Source organism: Somniosus microcephalus, chromosome 3 (assembly GCF_052327205.1).
Source record: "Somniosus microcephalus isolate GS21.2 chromosome 3, FLI_Smic_1.0, whole genome shotgun sequence".
Classification (NCBI taxonomy): domain Eukaryota; kingdom Metazoa; phylum Chordata; class Chondrichthyes; order Squaliformes; family Somniosidae; genus Somniosus; species Somniosus microcephalus.
Window position 1 is genome coordinate 161,267,901 of NC_140989.1, and position 26,523 is coordinate 161,294,423.

The 26,523-nt window shown below is 49.4% G+C and overlaps 1 protein-coding gene across 14 annotated transcripts in view; it reads left to right on the top strand.

Moving 5' to 3' along the window:
• The window catches only part of syne1b (spectrin repeat containing, nuclear envelope 1b), an 834,787-nt gene that overhangs the window by 747,577 nt on the left and 60,687 nt on the right, over nucleotides 1–26,523 (top strand). For all 14 annotated transcript variants that reach the window (XM_085981815.1, XM_085981811.1, XM_085981814.1 and 11 more), the window contains 2 exons: nucleotides 7,255–7,392; nucleotides 14,362–14,553. In XM_085981815.1, the coding sequence (XP_085837941.1) occupies nucleotides 7,255–7,392; nucleotides 14,362–14,553 (330 nt within the window). The remainder of the gene's footprint in view (nucleotides 1–7,254; nucleotides 7,393–14,361; nucleotides 14,554–26,523) is intronic.

Sequence of the window (26,523 nt, forward strand, 5' to 3'; positions counted from 1 at the left end):
GTAGATGTCGGTGGTAAACCGGACCACATTTCGGTCGATCGCTTAAAGCCAGCACATCTGGACCTCGGCCGCCCCGTCGAGACAGCACAACCGCCGAGACGAGGTCGGCCACTGATGCGCTATCAATTACTCAAAAGACTGAGGTTAAGCGAGTAACTAACAGGCTTTTATTAACAAGAGAATGAAGGTGTGCCTCGAGTGGTCGACCAGTCCAGAATACAGAGGGACTGTGGAGCAGTCACCTTTATACCTGGACTCGTGGGAGGAGTCAGCCGAGGCATGTACAGACATGTACACAGTGGAATACAAACAAACACTCATACAGGCAGGTATAACAGTGGTTTACCACATTCACCCCTTGTTTAAAAATGAGTCCAGCAGGGTGAAGTGTATTAAAAGTTTGTGTATTGGAGTCTCTCCGGAGGTCTTGTCTGCCGCTGTGATCGACGTGGCGACGGCAGGGGTAGTGAAGCTTCCGGCGTCGAGTCCCGCGTAGGCTGGGGCACTGGTGTGTAGTCCTCGTGGGTGTCGAGCGGGTCGCGGGGCCCAGGCGTGCCGTCTGCTGGGGTTGGATATTGGATCGTGGGGGGGGGGGGTGGTAGTGGGTAGTGGGTTACTGCGGCCCCCGAGGGTGCGAGGTCTCGTATGGAGGCTGTGTCCTCCCGCCCATCCGGGTACGCAATGTAAGCATACTGGGGGTTGGCGTGGAGGAGGTCGACCCTCTCGACCAGGGGGTCCGTTTTATGGGTCCTCACGTGTCTTATCAGTAGGACCGGCCCTGGGGACGTCAGCCATGGCGGTAGCGATGTCCCCGATGTGGACTTCCTTGGGAAGACGAACATTTTCTCATGAGGGGTGGCGTTAGTGGCAGTGCAGAGCAGTGACCGAATAGAGTGGAGTGCATCGGGGAGCACATCCTGGCAGCGGGAGGTCGGAAGGCCCCTAGACTTTAAGGCTAGCAGGGCGGCCTTCCAAACTGTCGCATTCTCTCTTTCCACCTGTCCGTTCCCCCGGGGGTTGTAACTGGTGGTCCTGCTTGTGGCAATACCCCTAGCGAGCAGGTACTGGCGGAGTTCGTCGCTCATAAACGATGAGCCCCGGTCGCTATGGATATAGCTGGGGAAACCGAACAGGGTGAAGAGGTCGTTCAGACATTTAATGACCGTGGCACTGGTCATGTCCGGGCAGGGGATGGCGAACGGGAAACGGGAGTACTCATCAATAATGTTGAGGAAGTACACATTGCGGTCGGAGGAGGGGAGAGGCCCTTTAAAATCAACGCTCAGGCGCTCGAAGGGGCGAGTGGATTTTATCAGGTGAGCCCTGTCTGGTCTATAAAAGTGCGGTTTGCACTCAGTGCAGACTTGGCAGTTCCTGGTCATGGTCCTGACCTCCTCAATGGAGTAAGGCAGGTTGCGGGCCTTGATGAAGTGGAAGAACCTGGTGACCCCCCGGGTGGCAGAGGTCATTGTGGAGGGCCCGCAGTCTATCGATCTGCGCGCTGGCGCAGGTGCCACGCGATAGAGCATCCGGGGGTTCATTGAGCTTCCCGGGCCGGTACAAGATCTCGTAATTCTAGGTGGAAAGTTCGATTCTCCACCTCAAGATCTTGTCGTTTTTGATTTTGCCCCTCTGCTTGTTGTTAAACATAAAAGCAACTGAACGCTGGTCAGTGAGCAGGGTAAATCGTTTTCCGGCCAGGTAGTGCCTCCAATGACGCACAGCCTCCACAATAGCCTGGGCCTCCTTCTCAACAGCGGAGTGTCTGGTCTCCGGGCCCTGGAGGGTTCGTGAAAAGAAGGCCACGGGTCTCCCCGCCTGATTAAGGGTAGCGGCCAGGGCAAAGTCTGACGCGTCGCTTTCCACCTGGAAGGGGATGGATTCGTCCACTGCGTGCATGGTGGCTTTGGCAATGTCTTCCTTGATACGGTGGAAGGCTAAGCGGGCCTCTGCCGTCGAGGGAAAAGAGGTGGACTTGATCAGCGGACGGGCCTTGTCCGCATAGTAGGGGACCCACTGGGCGTAATAGGAGAAAAACCCTAGGCACCTCTTCAGGGCCTTGAGGCAGTGGGGCAGTGGGAGTTCCATAAGGGGATGCATCCGGTCGGGGTCGGGACCGATGACTCCGTGTTCCACAACACAGCCAAGGATGGCGAGGCGGGTTGTGCGGAATATGCACTTCTCCTTGTTATACGTCAGGTTCAGGAGTTGGGCGGTGCAGAGGAATTTTTCGAGGTTTGCGTCATGGTCCTGCAAGTCATGGCCGCAGATGGTCACATTGTCCAGATATGGGAAAGTGGCCTGCAACGCATTTTGATCGACCATCCGGTCCATCTCCCTTTGGAAGACGGAGACCCCGTTGGTGACGCCAAAGGGAACCCTAAGGAAGTGATAGAGGCGGCCGTTTGCCTCGAAGGCAGTATACTGGCGGTCCTCAGGGCGGATAGGGAGCTGGTGGTACGCTGATTTCAGGTCAATGGTCGAGAAGACGCCGTACTGCGCGATCTGGTTGACCATATCAGCTATGCGGGGGAGTGGGTAAGCGTCCAGCAGGGTGTAGCGATTTATTGTCTGGCTGTAGTCGATGACCAGGCGCTGCTTCTCGCCGGTCTTAACGACCACAACCTGGGCTCGCCAGGGGCTGGTGCTGCCCTCAATAATCCCCTCCTTCAGGAGCCGCTCCACTTCGGTTTTAATGAAAACCCTGTCCCCGGCACTGTATCGCCTGCTCTTTGTGGCGATGGGCTTACAGTCGGGGGTGAGGTTAGCAAACAGTGGGGGGGGGGGGGTGACTCTGAGTGTGGAGAGGTTGCACCTGGTGCGCGGCGGGCAATTTGGAAGCTGCTGGCTGCGGACTGTGAGTGGGGGCAGGGGTCCACCGTACGCCATCGTAACACTTTTAAGGTGGCACTGAAAATCTAACCCCAGTAGAACGGCAGCGCAGAGGTGGGGCAGGACCAGAAGTTTAAAATTATCGTACACAGTCCCGTCTACTAAGAGTGTCACCACGCAGTAGCCGCCAATGTCCGCCGACTGGGACTCGGAGGCCATAGAAATCCACTGGTGCGCAGGCAGGACTGGGAGAGAGCAACGCCGCACCGTGTCGGGGTGGATGAAGCTCTCCGTGCTCCCAGAGTCAAAAAGGCAGGTTGTTTCGTGACCATTTACCTTAATGTCCATTGTGGACCGGGCCAGTTGGTGCGGTCTCGCTTGGTCCAGCGTAACGGAGGCCAGCGTAGGGGTCGGTGTGTCGCTGCGGGTATCAGATGAGGCGGTGTTGGGAGCCTGCTGCGTCCCGGCTGGCGTCCAAGATGGCGGCGTCCATGATCCCCATGTGGCTGGAGGCGTCCAAAATGGCTGCTGTTCCGGTGGTTCGCACATGGCTGGGGAGGCCCAAGATGGCGACCTGCACGGCCCACATGCGGCGCTGCTGGGGTTCGGGGTGGCTTTGGCCCTGCAGACGCTGGCGTAATGTCCCTTCTTCCCGCAGCCCGAGCAGATCGCATTTTTCGCTGGGCAGCGCGCTCTGGGGTGTTTGGCCTGGCCACAGAAGTAGCATTTCTGGCCTTGGGACACTGCTGCGGTAGTTGGGCCGTTGCTGGGATGTGGCTGGGGTGGCACGGCGCTATGAGACGGTCCTACCGTGTCCCAGGCTGTCGTTCCCCGCGGCGTCCACGGTGCAGAGGAGTAGGCATCCATGCCCCGGTAGGCTGCGTCCAATGATGGAGCAGAGTGACCTCGACCTCGCACTAACAGTCGCTGTCGGGTGTAATTGGACCTGTGGCCCGCTACAAAAGCGTCCCGGATAAGTTCCTCTGTGTACACGGCGGCCTTTACATCCTTACAACCACAGGCCCGGCCAAGCACAGACAGTGCCTGAAGGTATTCCTCGGTCGATTCCCCAGGTTGTTGTTTACGACTCCCCAGGAGGTGCCTGGCGTACACCTCGTTCACTGGGCGCGTGTACTGGTCCTTGAGGAGCTTGAGAGCAGCCGTGTACGAGGTCGCGTCCTGGATGACCGAGTACGCTCGGTGGTTCACTTTGGAAGTCAGGACATCCAGTTTGTCCTCATCCGATTTGACCGTTGCGGCGGAGGCGATCAGGAATTTTTCAAAACACCTAAGCTAGTGAGCAAACTTGGTGGATGCGTCCGCCTCCCGATGGTCTAAGTCCAGGCATGCTGGTGTGAGGATCTTCTCCATTATAAAAAAATCTTTTTAATAAAATTGATGCGCTATCAATTACTCAAAAGACTGAGGTTAAGCGAGTAACTAACAGGCTTTTATTAACGAGAGAATGAAGGTGTGCCTCGAGTGGTCGACCAGTCCAGAATACAGAGGGACTGTGGAGCAGTCACCTTTATACCTGGACTCGTGGGAGGAGTCAGCCGAGGCATGTACAGACATGTACACAGTGGAATACAAACACTCATACAGGCAGGTATAACAGTGGTTTACCACAGCTCCCATCGCCGTTACAGCAGACCAAGTGCAACCGCCAGCCGCCCAACAGCCTCCGCCTCAGGAGTACAGGAGTCGGTCCGACAGGCTCATCAGACCCCCTCACCGTTTGACTTTGTCCGTTAAAGCGAATTCTGGGGGGGCGCATGTGGCAGAGCCACTGAATGACTCTGGGCAACTGTACATAATTCCCTTTAACGATGTTCTAACACCAGCCTAAGCCGGTACCATTGTGTTAGACATTACTTTGTTTGTATATAGTGTTTGTATGTACGGGGCCTGGCCCCTTTAAGAGCACGGGAAAACGCGGGCAAACGCGATGACGTCACGTCGCAAACCACGTAACTGCCCAAGCAGTCCTCGTGGAATCTCCATCCTGTTAAGACCTGTTTTCGTGGTTCTCCTGTATCGATCTCAACAAACTGTTTGAACTCGTTTAGTCTTACATTAAAGACCTGTTTGATCTCCTGAGTCGACCTCAGTTCTGTGTTAGGAATTCGACGATTCCTACATTGTCATATTTGACCCCGAAATGTGCTTCCGAGCACATATCCGCGGCATAACTAAGGTTGCCTATTTCCACCTCTGTAACATCACCCGTCTCCACCCTTGTCTCAGCTCATCCTCTGCTGAAACCCTCATCCATGCCTTTGTTACCTCTAGACTTGACTATTCCAACGCACTCCTGGCTGGCCTCCCATGTTCTACCCTACGTAAACTTGAGATCATCCAAACTCGGCTGCAGTGTCCTAACTCGCACCAAGTCCTGTTCACCCAGCGCCCCTGTGCTCGCTGACCTACATTGGCTCCTGGTTAAGCAACGCCTTGATTTCAAAATTCTCATCCTTGTTTTCAAATCCCTCCATGGCCTCGCTCCTCCCTATCTCTGTAATCTCCTCCAGCTCCACAACCCCCAAGATATTTGCGCTCCTCTAATTCTGCCCTCTTGAGCATCCCTGATTATAATCACTCCACCATTGGTGGCCATGCCTTCTGTTGCCGAGGCCCTAAGCTCTGGATTTCCCTGCCTAAACCTCTCCGCCTCGCTACCTCTCTTTCCTCCTTTAAGACGCTCCTTAAAACCTACCTCTTTGACCAAGCTTTTGGTCACCTGCCCTCATTTCTCCTTATGTGGCTCAGTGTCAAATGTTTTGTCTTATAATACTCCTGTGAAGCACCTTGGGACGTTTTACTACGTTAAAGGCGCTATATAAATACTTGTTGTTGTTGAAGGGGGGACAGAGGTTGAGGGGCGTGCTAATACAAATCGAAGAGAAAAATCTTGCAGTATTTTGAAAGCAAGGGGGAAGTAGCTGTGACATAAAATGCTGTAATTTTTCATAGTCTATGTGACCTCTCATGGTGTTTTTTGCTTAAGAAAGGTGTCACCCTCAAAATGGTTTCTGTAGTTATATAAATATGTTATTTATTCTTCATGTTTTGCTTGAAGTATATCAGAAAGAATTGAGTCAAGTCTTGTTTGTTTTTCTAGACACGTGGATGTGTTAGTAATCACTAAGGTGATTAAAACAATTAGGGGGAAAAATTCAGTATCGCCCCGTTTGGGCCGCCATTATCGGCTGTGCGCAAAGTTTAGCGCCTGCTGCTAATTATTGGCTCCGACGGCAAACTTGGCTTTTATCGCTCCTGGAGGTGATTGGAGCGCTAAATCGGGCGCTTCACACCTGTCTTAAGGCGCAAAGGCCGAGGAGCGAGGCGCTACCTCAGAGCGCTGGTGAAGCAAGGAAGGCCAAATCAAAATCAACCTGCAAAGTGCTGCTCAGTACCCAAAACTCTTTCACACAGCGTTGCATCTCTGCAGAAGTCTCTCTCTCTCTCTCTCTCAGAATGCATGGTGCAAAAATGTCACCAACAAAAAAAGGCAGGAAGCAGTCGCCTTTAAATAGCGCTCCCCCAGTCCCTTTCTGACTGCAAAACACTCCCCTCAACCTGTCGTTGCTAGCGGCAGGCGGTAAGGCAGAGGTGCCACTCAATATTCAGTCCGGGGCGTTGCGCACTCGACTGACGTCACGATTTGTCGGCGCAGGAGATTGTGGTGGTAGTGTTTAGCGCCGCCGCAAAATGTCTAGTTAATTTCGTGAGCGGTGCAAACATCGCCGCGCCCGGACGCTAGTTGCTTTGTGCCCCATTAGCGCCCTCTTTAGGTGTTAATGGGAGGTGCAAACAACTGCATTTTTCCCCCTTAACCTCTATCACCTGGCAATGAAACTACCTAACCAGGATAACCCGAGCACTGGCTCATTCTCGCAGATTGCTGCTACCACATGGTGTGGTTGAGGCGAATAGTATAGATGCATTTAAGGGGAAGCTAGATAAGTACATGAGGGACAAAGGAATAGAAGGATATGATAATAGGGTGAGAGGAAGCTCGTGTGGAGCATAAACACCGGCACAGACCAGTTGGGCCGAATGGCCTGTTTTTGTGCTGTACATTCTATGTAAAAGAAAGACTGCATTGCGAAGGAATCTGTAGGGATTCCATGCTACTTTTTGGAGTACCAATTAGTTCTGATCTAAAAGCAACAGACATGAAGGTGAGGGGGGAGTTGGGTTTGTATGGTAAAGCCTGTAAAGGTTCCAGGTGGAAAAGGGAGAGAGGCAAAGGGTGAAGTACTATTGTTTCCTGACTTGTATCACAGATACTGTTAAACACAATCTGTTCCACAAAGAATTGTCTCTTGTTTGGAAGAAGTTAAAGTGCCTGTTTTCTGGAAGTGAGCTTCACATGAGCATGGATGGATTTACAGTAGGTTTTTTGTCTTGTTTGAACAGCACTTTATCGGTCAGCGAGAGGAGTTTGAAACTGCGCGTGAGAGTATATTGGTGTGGCTGACCGAGATGGACCTGCAGCTGACGAACATTGAGCACTTCTCTGAATGTGACGTACAAGCCAAAATCAAACAACTAAAAGTAAGTCAAACATCTAGACTCTTTGGGGGTGACATTCAGCCTGGGCAGTAGCGACGGCAGCCCGTTGACACTTCGCTCAAATTTCTTTTCCATTGACTTCATCCCCTTAATGCCTGAATATTAAGCAGCTGGCTCTGTTTGCCTTTTCTTATTGGAGTACGGTGATAGTGACAGAATTGATCTCCTCGATCAGCTCTGAGTGATTTTAAAATGTTAAATCACAGAGATTTACAAAGCTGCGTTTGCCCTTTCCCAAAACCTTTGTGCCATCTAAAAATATATTGAGGGGGTCTGAATTCAATGCCATATTCAAAAGTCTTAATCCTTGTCTCAGTTTCATGCTAAGTATCTAAACATAATTTATTGTAGTTGGATTTGATCTTTCCTTATTTCTGTTTTTTTTGGTATATATTTTGTTTTTTCTCCTGTCCCTGAATTTTAACACCCTTCCAAAACTCAGAGGCGTTGCCTTGATTACCAGGGAGAGGGATAACTGATCAGGAATGTCTTCCTTTCATTATGATGATGTGCCAATAATCAGTGGCATTTTATGGTGATGTGTTTTGATATTAATTGGGTCACCATGGCCTACTTTTTGGCAAGAGGACAAAACAGCTTTGCCAAACTATTTTTTGACAAAGACCCAAGTACAGGACAGTTAAATAAATCACTTGAAACTCTGACTGAATGGGAACTTTGGCCTAGGTTGTGAAACATAGAGAAGAGACCCGGTCTTGGGTATGGTATACATTTTCTAAACCAACTGCTGGAGGATGTGTGTTAAGCCAGAGTCTGCCTTGCTCACACGAGGGATCAGATTGTGGTAAAAACCCAACTGATTCACTCATGTCCTTTAGGGAACGGAACCTGCCGTCCTTACCCATTCTGGCCTATTAAAGACTCCAGTCCCACACCAACGTGATTGACTCTTAACTGCCCTCTGAAGTAGTCTAGCAAGCCAATCAGTTGTATCAACGCACTCAAGGAGAAGGCCCACCATCTTCCCAGGGCAACTAGGGATGGACAATAAATGCCGGCCTTGGCCACATTCCGAGAATGAATTTAAAAAAAAGTTACATATAGACATCACTAGCCCACCAGGAGAGTAAAGTGTTTAATGTAATAGAAACATAGAAACGTAGAAGATAGGAGCAGGAGTAGGCCATTCGGCCCCTCGAGCCCGCTCCGCCATTTAATAAGATCATGGCTGATCATCCAAATTCAGTACCCTGTCCCTGATTTCTCCACATATCCCTTAATCCCTTTAGCCTCAAGAAATATATCCAACTCCTTCTTGAATATATTTAATGAATTGGCCTCAACTGCCCTGTGTGGCAGAGAATTCCACAGGTTCACCACTCTCTGGGTGAAGAAATTCCTCCTCATCTCCGTCCTAAATGGCTTACCCCTTATCCTTAGACTGTGACCCCTGGTTCTGGACTCCCCGACCATCGGGAACATCCTTCCTGCATCTAGTCTGTCTAGTCCTGTTAGAATTTTATAAGTTTCAATGAGATCCCCTCTCATTCTTCTAAACTCCAGCGAGTACAAGCCCAATCGACCCAATCTCTCCTCATACAGCATTCCTGCCATCCCAGGTATCAGCCTGGTGAATCTTCGCTGCACTCCCTCCATGGCAAGAACATCCTTCCTCAGATAAGGCGACCAAAACTGCACACAATACTCAAGGTGTGGTCTCACCAAGGCCCTGCACAACTGCAGCAAGACATCCTTGCTCCTGTACTCAAATCCTCTCGATATGAAGGCCAACATACCATTTGCCTTCTTAACCGCCTGCTGCACCTGCATGCTTACCTTCAGCGACTGGTGCACAAGGACACCCAGGTCTCGTTGCACTTCCCCTTTTCCCAATCTATTGCTGTTCAGATAATAATCTGTCTTCCTGTTTTTGCCACCGAAGTGGATAACCTCACATTTATCCACATTATACTACATTTGCCATGCATCTGCTCAATCACCCAACCTGTCCAAATCGTACTGGAGTTTCTCTGCATCCTCCTCACAGCACACACGCCCACTCAGCTTTGTGTCATCTGCAAACTTGGAGATATTACATCTAGTTCCCTCGTCTAGATCATTAATATTGTGAATAAGTGGGGTCCTAGCACCGATCCCTGCGGTACCCCACTAGTCACTGCCTTCCACTCGGAAAAAGACCCATTTATTCCAACTCTTTGCTTCCTGTCTGTCAACCAGTTCTCTATCCAAGACAGTACCTTATCCCCAATCCCATGTGCTTTAACTTTACACGCTAACCTCTTATGCGGGACCTTATCGAAAGCCTTCTGAAAGTCCAAATACACCACATCCACTGGTTCTCCCTTATCTATTCTACCAGTTACATCCTCAAAAAATTCCAGTAGATTAGTCAAGCATGATTTACCTTTTGTAAATCCATGTTGACTTTGTCCGATCCTGTCACTGTTTTCCAAGTGCTCTGCTATTACATCTTTTATAATGGACTCCAGCATTTCCCCCACTACCGATGTCAGGCTTACCGGTCTATAATTCCCCATTTTCTCTTTACCACTCTTTTTAAATAGTGGGGTTACATTAGCTATCCTCCAATCCATGGGAACTGTTCCAGAGTCTATAGAATTTTGGAAGATGACCAGCAATGCATCTATTATTTCTAGGGCCACTTCCTTAAGTACCCTAGCATGTAGCTTATCAGGCCCTGGGGATTTATCGGCCTTCAATCCCGTCAATTTTCCTAACACCATGTCTCTACAAATACTGATTTCATTCAATTCCTCCCTCTCATTAGACCCTATGTTCCCTGACATCTCTGGGAGATTATTTGTGTCCTCCTTTGTGAAGACAGAACCAAAGTATGTATTTAATTGGTCTGCCATTTCTTTGTTCCCCTTTATAAATTCCCCTGATTCTGACTGCAAGGGACCTACGCTTGACTTCACCAATCTTTTTCTCTTCACATATCTATAGAAGCTTTTACAGTCAGTTTTTATGTTCCCTGCAAGCTTACTCTCATAATCTATTTTCCCCCTCTTAATTAATCCCTTTGTCCTCCTTTGCTGAATCCTAAACTGCTCCCAATCCTCAGGTTTGCTGCTTTTTCTGGCCAAGTTATATGTCCTCTCCTTGGATCTTATGCTATCCCTAATTTCCCTTGTTAGCCGCGGTTGAGTCACCTTTTTTGTTTTATTTTTATGCCAAACAGGGATGAACAAATTCTGTAGTTCATCCATGCAATCTTTAAATGTTTGCCGTTGCCTATCCACCGTCAACCCTTTAAGTAACGTTCCCCAATCCATCCTAGCCAACTCATGCCTCAAACCATCGTAGTTTCCTTTATTTAAATTCAGGACCCTAGTCTCTGAGTCAACTACTTCACTCTCCATTTTAATGAAGAATTCTATCATATTATGATCGCTCCTCCCCAAGGGGCCTCGCACAACAAGATTGCTAATTAATCCTTTCTCATTACATAATACCCAGTCTAAGATGGCCTGATCTCTAGTTGGTTCCTCGACATATTGGTCCAGGAAACCATCCCGTATACACTCTAGGAATTCCTCCTTCACAGTATTGTTACTAATTTGGTTAGCCCAATCTATATGTAGATTAAAGTCATCCATTATAACTGCTGTGCCCTTATTGCACGCATCTCTAATTTCCCGTTTAATGCCATCCCCAACCTCAGCATTACTGTTTGGGGGTCTGTATACAACTCCCACTAACGTTTTCTGCCCCTTGGTATTTCTCAGCTCTGCCCATACAGATTCCACATCATCAGAGCTAATATCCTTCCTTACTATTCTGTAAATCTCCTCTTTAACCAGCAATGCTACCCCACCTCCTTTTCCTTTTTTCCTGTCCTTCCTGAATATTGAATACCCCTGGATGTTGAATTCCCAGTCTTGGTCACCCTGGAGCCATGTCTCCGTAATCCCAATTGTATCATATCTGTTTACATCTATTTGCGCAGCTAATTCATCCACCCTATTACGAATGCTCCTCGCATTAAGACACAAAGCCTTCAGGCTTGATTTTTTAACACTTAGTCCTTTTAGAATTCTTATTTACTGTGGCCCTGTTTGATTTACACCCTTGATTTCTCTGCCTTCCACTTTTGCTTTTCTCTTTCCTGTCTTTTGTTTCTATCCTTGCTTCCCTTTCCTCTGTCTCCTTGCACAGGTTCCCAACCCCCTGCCATTTTAGTTTAAACCCTCCCCAACACTAGCAAACACGCCCCCTAGGACATTGGTTCCAGTCCCGCCCAGATGCAAACCGTCCAGTTTGTACTGGTCCCACCTCCCCCAGAACCGGTTCCAATGTCCCAGGAATTTGAATCCCTCCCCCTTGCACCATTCCTCTAGCCACGTATTCATCTGAAATATCCTTCTATTTCTACTTTGACTAGCACGTGGTACTGGTAGCAATCCTGAGATGACTACCTTTGAGGTCCTATTTTTAAATTTACCTCCTAACTCCCTATATTCAGCTTTTTGGACCTCATCCCATTTTTTACCTATATTGTTGGTACCTATATACACCACGGCAACTGGCTGTTCACCCTCCCCCTCCTGAATGCCCTGCAGCCGCCCCAAGACATCCTTGACCCTTGCACCAGGGAGGCAACATACCATCCTGGAGTCTCGTTTGCGGCCGCAGTAACGCCTATCTATTCCCCTTACAATAGAATCACCTATCACTATAGCTCTCCCGCTCTTTTTCCTCCTGTCCTGTGCAGCAAGACCACCCATGGAAGTTGGCTGCTGCTGCCTTCCCCCGATAAGCCATCTCCCTCAACAATATCCAAAGTGGTATATCTGTTTGAAAGGGGGATGGCCACGGGGACCCCTGCACTACCTGCCTGCGCCTACTACTCTGTCTGGCGGTCACGCATTCCCTTCCTGCTTGTGCAGCCTTTACCTGCGGTGTAACCAACTCCCTAAATGTGCTATCCACGATGTCCTCAGCATCGCGAATGGTCCAGTATGTATCCATTCGCAGCTCCAGCGCCGCAATGCGGTCTGTCAGTAGTTGCAGCTGGATACACTTCCTGCACACATGGTCGTCAGGGACACAGGAAGTGTCCCTGATTTTCGACATCGTGCAGGAAGAGCAAGCCACGGGGCCGAGCTCTGCTGCCATGACCTACCCTTTAATTAATTCAAATTTAATTAAATCAAATCAATACCACTAATTACACTACAATTAAATGATATACTCATGGGCCCTTGTTTACTACCACTCCCCGCTACACAACAGAGACCCTAGAAACTTTAAACCACAAAAATTACGTTTGGAAAAAAGCGAGAAAGAGAGAAATACTCACCAACCAATCACTTACCTGCTTTCTGGTGACGTCACACTTCGATTACTTTTTACTTCTCGCTGCTGCCGCTGGTGTGTCTGGGCCACTCTCTCCCCGCTCCTTAACTCCTCGGTCTCCGCGCTCAGTCTCCACCCAGGGCCACTCTCGCTGCTGCCGCTGGTGTGTCTGGGCCGCTCGCTCTCTTCCCCCCTCCTTAACTCCTCGGTCTCCGCGCTCAGTCTCCACCCAGGGCCGCTTTCGCTGCTGCTGCCGGTGAATCTGGGCCACTCTCTCTCTCCCCGCTCCTTAACTCCTCGGTGTCCTCGGTCTCTGCGCTCAGTCTCCACCCAGGGCTGCTGCCGCTGGTGTGTCTGGGCCACTCTCTCTCTCCCCGCTGCTTAACTCCTCGGTGTCCGTGCTCAGTCTCCACCCAGGGCCACTCTCGCTGCTGCCGTTGGTGTGTCTGGGCCGCTCTCTCTCTCCCCGCTCCTTAACTCCTCGGTCTCCGCGCTCAGTCTCCACCCAGGGCCACTCTCGCTGCTGCCACTGGTGTGTCTGGGCCACTCTCTCTCTCCCCGCTCCTTAACTCCTCGGTCTCCACGCTCAGTCTCCACCCAGGGCCACTCTCGCTGCTGCCGCTGGTGTGTCTGGGCCGCTCTCTCTCTCTCCCCGCTCCTTAACTCCTCGGTGTCCTCGGTCTCCACGCTCAGTCTCCACCCAGGGCTGCTGCCGCTGGTGTGTCTGGGCCGCTCTCTCTCTCCCCGCTCCTTAACTCCTCGGTCTCTGTGCTCAGTCTCCACCCAGGGCCGCTCTTGCTGCTGCCACTGGTGTGTCTGGGCCGCTCTCTCTCTCTCCCCGCTCCTTAACTCCTCGGTGTCCTCGGTCTCCACGCTCAGTCTCCACCCAGGGCTGCTGCCGCTGGTGTGTCTGGGCCGCTCTCTCTCTCCCCGCTCCTTAACTCCTCGGTCTCTGTGCTCAGTCTCCACCCAGGGCCGCTCTTGCTGCTGCCACTGGTGTGTCTGGGCCGCTCTCTCTCTCTCCCCGCTCCTTAACTCCTCGGTCTCCGCGCTCAGTCTCCACCCAGGGCTGCTGCCGCCGGTGAGTCTGGGCCACTCTCTCCCCGCTCCTTAACTCCTCGGCCTCCTCGGTCTCCGCGCTCAGTCTCCACCCAGGGCCGCTCTCGCTGCTGCCGCTGGTGTGTCTGGGCCGCTCTCTCTCCCTGCTCTTTAACTCCTCGGTCTCCGTGCTTAGTCTCCACCCAGGGCTGCACTTGCTGTTGCCCCAGGACGGTTCACAGATAGAGTTAAAGAAAATGTGGATTTTGAGAATGTTTTGAAAGAAGGAGAGATATAGGGAGGGAGATCTGGGCATTAGAGCTGAAGGCTCTGCCCCCAGTGTTGGGATGATGGGGCCCTTCCATGTTCTGGGACACGGCACATGGAGACAGCTCTGTATAGGGAAGCTGTCTTATTGTTTAAAAGGACAGGTCAGGCTAGAACCGAGTATCTCTAAAAATCACCTCTGAATTTCAAATTTGGCTCACTCTTCAAGAAATAAACCAGGACAGCATAGTTGGTCTGCGTAGCTCCTCATCCTTCACTGTGGCTGCTTCTGTCTCCGGACATTGACTGGCCTGTCTCCATTCACTGACCTGTTTCCATCCACAGGCCTTCCAGCAGGAAATATCCCTCAACACGAGTAAAATTGACCAGATCTTCATTCACGGAGAGCAACTTATAGAGAAGAGCGAGCCCATGGACGCTGCAATAATCGAAGAAGAGCTGGAGGAACTTCACCGCTATTGCCAGGAGGTCTTTGGCCGAGTGGAGCGCTACTACAAGAAGCTGATGCAGCTTCCGGTAAGTGTTGGCAGCTGTTCCTCATGCATGTTGGGCTGGGGTGCAGAGTGTTTTTCACAATACTGCACCAGTTCCCGTTGAGTGAATAACTTGCACCTGACCCCATTGAGATCACTTTGCAGGAATTTACAGCCAAATACTATTAGGAATGTTCTGTTTCAGGGTTACTTTGAACTGTGATGGCAAGTATTTCGTACAGTCGTTGCTTTTCACAGGTCATCGTTGATAGGTTAATGAAGTGAGTCATGTGCCGGTGACCATGTGATGTGGTGAAACATGGAATCTGTGTTAGAAGGTATCAGCTTAATAGGAGTGAGCAACTAAAAAATTCAATTAACTGGAATAAGCACCTCAATAATTCATTAAAGAGGAGTTAGCACCTCAATAATTAATTAAAGAGGAGTTAGCACCTCAATAATTCAATTAACTGGAATAAGCACCTCAGTGATTCAACTAACAAGAGGGAAGAAAGTGGTTACAAGTAACAAATAAGTAAATATTTTTCCAAATGAACAAAAAATGTAAACCTAAGTGACTCACTTACATGAGTTCAACTATCCAGTTAGCAGATTGTGTGGAGAGTGCGATTCATACATTATTGGTGCTTGTGATCTTGTTACACTGAGGTAGTTGTCATTAAAAACTTGTGACTAAAGTTCAGATATTTGGAGCCTTGTTCGATGGGCGTTGGGGATCAGAGTTCGTGCTGCAGCATCATCTTACAGTGCCAGTTCTCTGTCCTGTGCTCCTATCGTGTAAGGCTCTGTGCTGGGAGCTCAGGGTCACTGAATTCCATCCTAACAGAAGATGTTGTGGTTAGACTGTTCTGTTGTGCTTTAGCCTGGCAGCCTGCGTGTGGGCTGGGCCTTCATAAAGTGTCTGATGCTCTCTCTCCGATCAGAGCAGAGGTGCGGGCACTCTTGCGATTGTCATGCACGCTGATACTTGTTCTCCCCTTTGACTCACTAGAAGGCCTGTTAAATACTCATCTTCTTAAGGAAATATAAATCAGCAAATAAAAGATGTGCTCAGTGCAATCTCACAGCGCAAACAGCATGAACACTTCTCTCTGGTAACCAGGGAAGTTTAAGTTATTTGTGTAGTGATGTTCTACAGAAAAGAAACACTTGCATTTCTATAGTGCCATTCACAGTCTCAGGATGTCCCAAAGCACTTTACAGCTGGTTAAGTACTTTTTGAGGTGCAGTCACTGTTGTAGTGTAGGAAACACGGCAGCCAATTTGTGCACAGCAAAGTCCCAACAAACAGCAATATGATCATTTGTTTTTTTGGTGTTGTTGAGGGATCAATATTGGCCAGGACACCGGGGAGAACGCCCCTGCTCTTCTTCAAAATAGTGCATGAATCTTTTACATCCACCTGAGAGGAAAGATGGGGCCTGGGCTTAACGTCTCATACAAAAGACGGCACCTCCGACAGTGCAGCACCCCCAAGTACTGCAATGGAGTGTTGGCCTGGATTTTGTGCTCAAGTCTCTGGAGTGGGATTTGAACTCACAACCTTCTGACTATGGGGCGAGAGTGCTACCACTGAGCCACGGTTGGCACCTTTGTTATTGTTGGGCCGATTCCCTGACCAGCGCTCCCCGCGATCAGCACTCCTTGCCTGATCAGGATATCACCCCCAATAAATCTGAGCAATATAACATGGCAACTTCTCCCCCTCTTTGCAGATTTTCACCACTCAGTTCACTTAAGTGGCTCTTTTGTTCTATTTGCGGGTTGCATCGTACGATTTAGCGCTCCTGTGCAGAGCTTTGCATGAAGAGAGTGACAAGTTCACGAAGGAAATGCACACGGGCTGAGAACCGTACCAGCTCAGCTTGGCTCCAATCCGTAGCACACAGTGCGCATTTTGTTGTGAACAGGGAACGGGTAAAATGGACCCACCCCCCCGCCCCCACCAACCACATTATTTAATGGCCACTGTGAGGTAAATAACTGCAGTTTGTTGGTCACCAACGGGCTGGTTACATGGATGAGGCAGGAGTTACACGCTGTAACGTGTGTGTATCCCCGTAAACCTGCGCACTGCTAGTGTTGAGCCGTTGGGGATCAGTCGCTATCTCTAGCATCTGGGTATCTGTGGCTTGGCACCAGCCTGCACTGCAGCATTATATTACAGTTCCAGCAGTCTAAACACGTCTGTGATCGGAGAGAACCATCTGCAGATGCTGGGGCTATTTAGAGCGCAAACTGAGTGTTGGTATGCAGCAGGTTCAGATGAGGTAAAGTAAAGCTGGGAGTAAGGTTTAGCTCTTGACTGAAATGAAGTACCGGCTACTATATATAGTTATATATTCTCTTGACATGTCTACTTTTAATTTATCAAGTTATACAAGCAACATTTTACATGAAACATTTGCATTTGTATTTATATTGGTATTTAGATTGCCTGTGCTGTGTCACTGGGTGACCGGGGAAGGGAATTTCAAGAGGCTCTCTCCTTCACTGAATGTGGTTATTTTCCATGTCTGCAGCCTGCCCCACATGACTCTATTCACTTAAGTGAATAATAATTTATGAAAGCTTAAACAACAACAACAACAACAACTTGTATTTATATAGCGCCTTCAACATAGTAAAACGTCCCAAGGCGCTTCACAGGAGTATTATAAGGCAAAAAATTTGACACCGAGCCACATAAGGAGAAATATGGACAGATGACCAAAAGCTTGGTCAAAGAGGTAGGTTTTAAGGAGCGTCTTAAAGGAGGAAAGAGAGGTGGAGAGGTTTAGGGAGGGAATTCCAGAGCTTAGGGCCTTGGCAGCTGAAGGCACGGCCACCAATGCTGGAGCGATTAAAATCGGGAATGTACAAGAGGCCAGAATTGGAAGAGCGCAGATATCTCGGGTGGGAGGGGGTTGTGGAGCTGGAGCAAATTACAGAGATAGGGAGGGGCGAGGCCATGGAGGCATTTGAACGCAAGGATGATCATTTTAAATTCGAAGCATTGGCAGAGCCAATGTAGGTGAACAAGCACCGGGGTGATGGGTGAATGGGACTTGGTGCGAGTTATGACACGAGCAGCAGAGTTTTGGATGACCTCAGGTTTACGGAGGGTAGAACGTGGGAAGCCGGCCAGGAGTGCGTTGGAATTGTCAGGTCTAGAGGTAACAAAGGCATGCATGAGTGTACTGGCCTCGCTAGACATGCTCCTATCTAGTTATCCAGCAAGTTAAACACTTATTCAAATAATTCCTCGTGAAGCCGTTTGCTGTTTTGAAGCTTTACTTGAACAAATTTGTGAAACTGTAAACAAAGACAAAGTATGTTTTGTACATAAAACTGAGTACTATACATTAGATATTACATAAGATATAAACATATTTACAACGGTAGAATAGACTAATTGTATAACTAACTAACATTTGGACTAACTTCTGTAATTACCAAATATTAACTTTTATAAACAAAGTATTGTCAAAATACTACACTGACAAAGTTGCTATCATGTTAACAAACAAGGATACTCACATATATTGCGTCTGGCCTAACATATGAGACAAGATGCAATTGGATTGAGAATGGATTTCCTCATGGAAGATCCTTCATCACTCTGCCAGGTTCTTTCTGGGAAAACTCCTTCCGGGTCAAACAGGAAGAAAGGTCAACTGACCTCTGCTGTATACAAACACTGCTAACACAATAACCACCACCAGAGGGTGCTATCTGCATGTAAAAATCCAGAACACTCCCCGTCTGGGGTCGTTAACGACTCCACATAGTCCGAACTCTACTTGTCACTGGAGTCCTCTGGCGACAAAAGAAGGACCACCTCAGAGACAGTCCGTCGGTGCCGATGATAGGATGCAGCTTCCATAGACTGCTGTGAGGGGGTAGGTTGCGTTCTGCTGCGCACAGTTCCAATCTGGGTATGGTGAGGTCTGGCTGGGGTGCCAACTTGGCCTTACCAAAGACGAAGCCGATTTTGCTTTGTCCATCTTGAGTGGTGACCTTCAGATAAGCCACACTTGCAATGGCCTTAGCGGATGCGTCTGCAAAGACACAAAGCTCTTTGGATTGGGCATTTAAGGGAGAGAAGGACGTATAGGAGTGAGGTATTCAGATTTCCTGTAAGTCTTGGAGTGAGTCTCTCCATCTATCCCACTCTGCTTCCATCTCTTCAGGGAGAGGTGAATTCCACTCTTCAGCGCGTGTGGAGAGTTCCCTGAGGAGCAGCCTGCCTTGTATGGTGACAGGGGCCAAGAAGCCGAGAGGTTCATATAGGCTGTTGACTGAAGAGAGCACTCCTCTACGTGTGAAGGGTTTCTTGGCATCTAAGACTTGGAACGTGAACGTGTCAGTTGCTATGTTCCAAGACACTCCTAGGCTCCGCTGTAGGGGGAGGTCATCAGTAAAGAGGTCTAGATCCTTGACGTCCTTAGCACGATCTTCAGGGGGGAATGCCTCCATCACTGCTGGTCTGTTAGAGGCTATCTTGTGTAGCCTGAGGTTGGATAGTGCAAGTAGTTCCTGAGCTCGTCCGAGGGTACTGATGGCCTCTGCTTCGGTCGGGAATGACTTCAGTGCGTCTTCGACATAGAACTCTCGTTCAATGAACCCTCTCACATCACTGCCAAAGTCGTCGTCTTCTTCCTTGGCAGCCCTCCTCAGTCCGTATATGGCGACAGCAGGGGACGGGCCATTCCCGAAGACATGGACACGCAGTCTGTAGTCCAAAATGTCTCTGTTGGGGTCGTTGTCCCGATACCACAGGAAGCGGAGGAAGTCTCTGTGGTCTTCTCTCACCACAAAGCAATGAAACGTGCTGGATATCAGCAGTGATGGCGACGGGCTCTTTCCTGAATCTCATGAGTACCCCCAAGAGGCTGTTGTTGAGATCGGGCCCTGTGAGGAGTACATCATTGAGAGAGACTCCCTGATATGGTGCACTGGAGTCAAACACCACGCGGATCTGTTCCGGCTTTTTGGGGTGATAGACTCCCAAGGAAGGGAGGTACCAACACTCTTGGCCTTCCTGGAGTGGAGGAGCTATCTCTGCATGATCGTTGACAAGCATTTTCTTGACAAACTCTAGGAAGTGTGCTTTCATCTCCGGCTTCTTCTCTAGTGTGTGACGGAGTGAGTTAAGACGATTATAGGCATACCCACTGTTGTTCGGCAGCCGTCGTCTGGGGTTCTGGAAGGGTAAGGGTGCAACCCAGCTGTTAGAGCTGTCACGAGAGACCTCATTGTCCATAATCTGGAGGAATCTCATGTCGTCAATCGATGGAGCAAGTTTGTGATCGTTGGCGGTGCGACAGAAGACTGAGTGACCCGGGTTCTCTCCAGTGAGCATCATCTATGTGCTGTCTGTGGAGATCAGCGCTGGGGTTTTCTGAGGCTGAGCCGTATGACTGAACTTCTCTGTCACTCGGATCTGACTACTGCATGGGGTAAGGTAGCTTGGACGACCATTCTCCAAGATGGAAGTCTTGAGTGTGCTCACCTGAGATGGCTTGTGAGCGCCCTTGAGGCACACGTCTCCAACGACGACCCAGCCGAGGTCTAGCCTTTGGGCGAAAGGGGCGTCATGTGGACCGTTGATCTGTTTCCTTATCTTATGTACCCTCAGGATGTCCCTTCCCAACAACAGAAGTATGCCTGCATCTGGATCAAGAGGTGGGATCTCGTCTGCAATGCGTCGCCAGATGACGGTGATGATGAGCTGCATTCGGAGTGGGAATCTCAGAACGGTTGTCGGGGACTTTATTACATTCGATGAGTGTAGGAAGGGGGAGGCTAATCTTCCCGTCGGCTGACTCAACAACATAACCGCAGGCCCTCCTGCCGGCTGTCTCTGAAAGTCCAGCACACGTCTTCAGCGTGTAAGGCGACGGACTTCCTTTGACCTTGAAGATGTTGAAGAACTCGGATCTTGCTGGAGAACGATTGCTTTGTTCATCTAGTATGGCATACATCTTTTCAGATTCCTGGCGACGTCCTACAGGGTACACATTAACGAGGCATATCTTGGAGCATGCTCTTGCGCTCACTCCTTCTTCACACACCTCGGTGCACCTGGATGTAATCTCCGGACCGGCAGCTCCCTCTCTCTCCCCGCCGTGCTCTGAGGCGGGAGGAGGCGACTCTGACTTCCAAGGAGCTGGGCCTGGGTGGAGTGCTGAAATGTGCCGATCACTTTCACATTCTGTGCATTTTGCATCTACCTTGCAGTTCTTAGCGAGATGGTTCGTGGAAGAGCAGCACTTGAAACATAGAGTTCTCTTTGAGATACTGTTCCCGATCTTCCAGGGACATCTCCCTGAAGCCTCTGCACTTCTTTAATGGATGGGGCTTTTTCTGGATAGGGCATGGTGTTGGATCTGTGGTTCAGTGGATAAATAATCACACGGATGCTGTACATTAACAAATAACAGGTCTTTACTGGAGGAGGGTAGTTTCTAGACTGGGGGTACAGAGGCATGCGCAAAGCTTATATACCGGTGTGGTCACTGCCGGTACTACAGTATACAGGAGCTGTAAAAGTAGTTCTGACTTAAAGGCACATACTAATCTAAAAGGGGAGGAATTTTAGTGTAATACCCCTAATATTCAAATAACAATTAACATTTCAACATGTACATTAAACAACAAAAGTCCATTTATAGATTCAGTCTTTGGGGCGGCTTCCTGACCCTTTTGGGATAGCGCCTTTCCAGAGGTTCTTGTTCTTGGTGCAGAGGCGATTCTGACCCTTTTCATCGGGTAGTTCATCGGGTTCCACTGCTACTGGGTCTGAAGTAGATGCTCGAGACATGGGGTTGACGCGTTCCTGTGACGCTAAGATCTGATCGACGTGGCATCTCACAATGTTCTCCCCGACATCCACTGTGTACATTAATGGCCCCTGCTTTGTACATATCGTTCCGGGTTGCCACTTCTCTGTTCGATAGTCACGGGCCAAGACTGGTTGCCCTACATTGAAGCTCCTTGTCGGCTTCTCATTGATGTGCTGGAATTGTTTGTCCTCAATATTTCTTCGCACATTTGGTCTGAGCAAGTCCAGACGAGATCTCAACCTTCGGTTAAAGAACATCATGGCCGGGGTCTGGTTGGTAACTGCATGTGTCGCGTTTCGGTAGGCTAATAAGAAATTGTCCACCTTATGCTGTAGTGGAATTTCATCGTCGCACAGGGCCTTTATCGCCTTCTTAAAGGTTTGTACGAACCTCTCAGCCAATCCATTTGTGGCTGGATGATACGGGGCAGATGTGTAATGCCTTACCCCATTCCTTTTCATGAATTTTTGGAACTCGTCAGACACAAACTGTGGTCCATTATCAGAGCAAATCTGCTCTGGCAACCCGTTTCTGGCAAATATGGTCCGTAGGACTGCAATCGTTTTCTCTGTAGTGGTTGAAGACATTTTTATCACCTCAGGCCACTTTGAATGAGCATCCACTGCTATTAAGAACATTGAGTCCATGAATGGACCAGCAAAATCAATATGCACCCGTTGCCATGGAGAGGAGGGCCACTCCCATTGGTGTAGAGGGGCATGTGGTGGTGCATTTTGGACCTTCTGGCATCCTAAGCAGCTCTTAGTTAGGTCTTCGATTTGTTGATCGATTCCCAGCCACCACACATAAGCCGTAGCAAGGCTTTTCATTTTCACTCCCCCCAGATGACCTTCATGTAGCTCATTTAGCACTCTCTCCCTTAACTTGGGTGGAATCACCACTCTGGATCCATACATCACTGTCCCCTGGCATACTGACAGCTGTTCTCTTCTGGATGAGAATGCTGGCAACAGTGAGTCACCATGTGTTGGCCATCCCCTCACCGTCAATTCATATACCCGTGACAGCGTCGGATCATTGCGGGTCTCCTTCTCTATATCCGCGTTTGTTACTGGCAATCGTTCAATTATTGACGAATAAAATATCTCGATCGGGTCCACTGCAGGTGCTTCCTCCACAGTAGGCAGTGGCAGGCGCGATAGCCCATCAGCGTTCCCATGCTGTTTCGTGCCTTTATATTCTATTTCATATTGATTCGCCCCTAGAAACAGGGACCATCTTTGTAACCGCTGTGCAGTCATCACTGGAACGCCCTTCTTAGGATTAAAGATGGAGACAAGTGGTTGGTGGTCAGTCAGCAAGGTGAACTTCTGCCCATGCAGATAGTGGTTGAATTTTTTTACTCCCCATACTAGGCTGAGGGCCTCCCTGTCAATCTGGGCGTAGTTGCGCTCGGCTGAGGTTAGTGACCGAGACGGAAAGGCTACTGGCCTCTCCAACCTGTCTGGGAATTTGTGCGACAGCACCGCTCCAATACCGTAGGGTGATGCATCACATGCCAAACGAATTGGTAGTGCTGGGTTGAAATGGGCCAACACCTCTTTTGATGTGATCAACTCTTTACACTTCTGGAAAGCTCGTCTACGTTCGTCATCCCACTTCCATGGTACCCGTTTGCAGTAGGGTGTTCAGCGGGTGTAATACCGTAGACAAATTTGGTAAGAACTTGTGGTAGTAGTTTACCAGCCCGAGGAACGACCTCAGTTGTGACACATTTTCCGGTGCTGGAGCCTTGACTACTGCTTCAATCTTTTCAGGGGACTTATGTAACCCCTCTTCATCGATGACGTGGCCGCAATACGAGATCTGTTTCTGGAAAAACTTGCACTTGTGGCGATTGGCTTGTCGCCCATACTCCTTTAATCTGGTGAGCACCTTCTCCAAGTTGGCGAGGTGATCACCGTCATTTTCGCCCGTGACCAAGATCTCGTCCAAATAACACTGGGTCCCTGGAATCCCTTGCAGGACCTGATCCATCGCCCTTTGCCAGATAGCCGGAGCCAAGGCTACTCCAAACACCAGCTGGTTGTATTGATAGAGACCTTTATGAGTGTTGATCGTAAGGTAATGTTTCGAAGCTTCTTCTACCTCCATTTGCAAGTACGCCTGGGCTAGATCAATTTTGGTGAAGCGTTTACCTCCAGACAGCGAGGCGAAAATATCCTCAATTCGTGGAAGCGGATATTGCACCGTGTGAAGGACTGGGTTCACTGTCACCTTAAAATCCCCACAGATGCGGACCTTCTTTGGTTCCCCAGGCGTATTACTCAACGACCTCTTCATTACAGGAATGATGGGTGTAGCCCACTCGCTCCAGTCTACTTTGGACAGTACTCCTGAACGTTCCAACCCTTCCAGCTCTGCTTCAACAGCTGGTCTGATCGCATAAGTCACTGGTCTGGCCTTCAGAAACTTTGGGCTTGCATTTTCCTCTATTTTAATCATTGCTGTTATTCCTTTTAGTGTTCCTAGTCCCTCCTGGAACACTTCTTTTGCGTCAGTTAGCATTTTTGACAGTCGTCCAGGTGTGACATCGTCATCCTTTTTGGCCTCCACCTTCAGTGCCTGTATGGAATGCCAATCTAAATGTATCTTCCGGATCCATTCACGTCCTAGCAGTGGTGGTCCTCCATTTGGCAATACATATATATCCATTTTAGGTATTTCCTGACCTTTATATGTCACTTTCACCCTTATTTTTCCTTTGGGGTAGACTTTTTGCCCCGTATACGTCTTCAAGACAATCTCTGTAGCTTTCAAGGCTATGTGTGAAAATAGCCGCTTGTAGTCTCTTTGATTTATGACTGTTACAGCTGACCCTGTGTCCAATTCCATTTCCACTTGGACTCCGTCTATCTTGAGTGTAACCCAGATAGTCTGGTGATCCTCCATTTCGGTTACCTTATGTAGTTTCAGACAACCCAGCTCCTTGCTTCCGGAGTCTGTGTCACTTTTCTGTTCGTCTGAACCACTGTCCATCACCTGGTGTACCTTTTTGTACTTCTCCTGTGGAGATTTCTTACTGTTGGTTTTCTTCCCAGACCTGCAGACTCTTGCTATGTGTCCTGCTTTTCCACACTGTCTGCACACTTGGTCCTTGAACCAACAATCTTTCTGGTCATGTGTTGTTCTGCCGCAGCGATAGCACTTCCCTGTTCCATAGGACATTTCATTGGTGCCATATTCTTGCGGTCTCCGTTGTATCTCTGCAGCGCCCTTTGCGGCTGCTTCGTGTGATACTGCCATACTGAAAGCTTTGTCCAGCGTAAGGTCCTTTTCTGATAGAAGCCGTTTCTGGGTTCCTTCACTTTGTAGCCCACACACAAACTTGTCCCTTAACGTGTCTGCTAGTCCCGCTCCAAACTGGCAGTGTTTCGATAGCTTGCGCAGTTCCGTTAGTTACTCAGCATTGCTTTCGTCTTTGTGTTGGTTCCTTTTATGGAACTTAAATCGTTCTGCTGTCAGCAGCGGTGTGGGGTTTAAGTGGTCCTGTAGGATTTCTACTATGCTTTCAATATTCTTGTTTACTGGCTTTTCTGGGGTTATTAGATTTCGCAGTAACCCATAAGTTTTTGCACCCATGGAATTTAACAGAACCAGTGCTTTATTAGCATCTGGCACTTCATTCGCCCTGCAGTACACCTCAATATGTTCCACATATGTCGCCCAATCTTCGACTTCATTGTCGAACATAGAGATACTGCCACTCTTCGGCATCCTTGGGTGTGCGTTAACTATCACAAATGGCGCCTCCCGCGCTTCCGCTTCTTCTCCGCTGGCACAAAATGGCGTCTCCCGCGCTTTCCTTCCTTCCCGCGCTCGCCCTTCTTCTCCGCTGCGGCTTCTAAAAATGGTGTCTCCCGCGCTCTTCTTCTCCGCGGCTCAATGGCGTCTCCCGCGCTCTCCCTTCTCCACGGCTCAATGGCGCCTCCCGCGCTCTTCCTTCTTCTCCGCGGCTCAATGGCGTCTCCCCTTTCTTTGCCCCGCGGACCCTGTTCAGCCCGTGAGCACTGGCTGTGTTCTGCGTGTTCTTTTTATATTTTTCGACGCCGCTCAGTCTAGAACCCAGCTGTCTCTTACCCTCTCTCTCTTCGGTTTGTTTTATTTTTCTCGACGCCGCTCGGTGTTCAACCCCCGGCTGCACCCTGCGCTCTTCACCCTCTGTCTTACCCCGTCGACGCTGCTCGGCTCTCTCTCCGCCGTCGGTCGGCTCCAGCCGCCGCTGCTCGGGAAGGGTCTGCGCCGGACCTGTCGTCGGTCTCTTACTGCTCGTTGTGGCTGGGGAACCAAGCCCGGCTCTCCACAGCCTCCCCTGCGAAGTTGGATCTCTGCCTGACTGCTGGGCGGTTGCTCGTGATCGACGCCCGTGTTCCTGGCCTCTACTATTTTTTTTTTCCTTTTATGTTGCAGGTAGATTCGAATCGACACTCGTCGCCACTGTTGGATCCGTGGTTCAGTGGATAAATAATCACACGGATGCTGTACATTAACAAATAACAGGTCTTTACTGGAGGAGGGTAGTTTCTAGAGTGGGGGTACAGAGGCATGCGCAAAGCTTATGTGGTCACTGCCGGTACTACAGTATACAGGAGCTGTAAAAGTAGTTCTGACTTAAAGGCACATACACTACACATTGTTTGCTCATATCCTCAGGTTTCTTCTGAATCTTTGTGTTCTCAGTTGAGGACACTTGAATTTTGTGGACAGATATTGGTGTCTTTCCATGTCTGTCAAACTTGTCTCTTCTGGCAAGTGCTGTGTGGGAGGAGAAGAGGTTGAAGCTTGGGTCATTCCTGGCTTTGGCTTCTTTACAGATGAAGTTGGCAAACACAGAGAATGGAGGGAAGGTAACGTTGTGTTTTAGCTTGAACTCTTACCCAAACAATATCCACCTCTCCTGCAGGTTAAATGGAAGCTTCTCAATGATGGGACCTCCCCCTCTGGAAGTGTCTAAGTACGATAGGCCGGGTAGGTAGCCGTCCTGCTTTGCGGCTTCGAGTTCTGACAGCAGATCTCCAAGGTCACGGAGCATCTGGGGTTCTTTATTCGTCACCTTCGGAAAGTTCTCCAACCTGTCAAAGAGAGCCCTTTCAATGGCTTCAGGCGAGCTGTAGCTTTCTTCCAGCCTCGCCCAAGCCATCTTC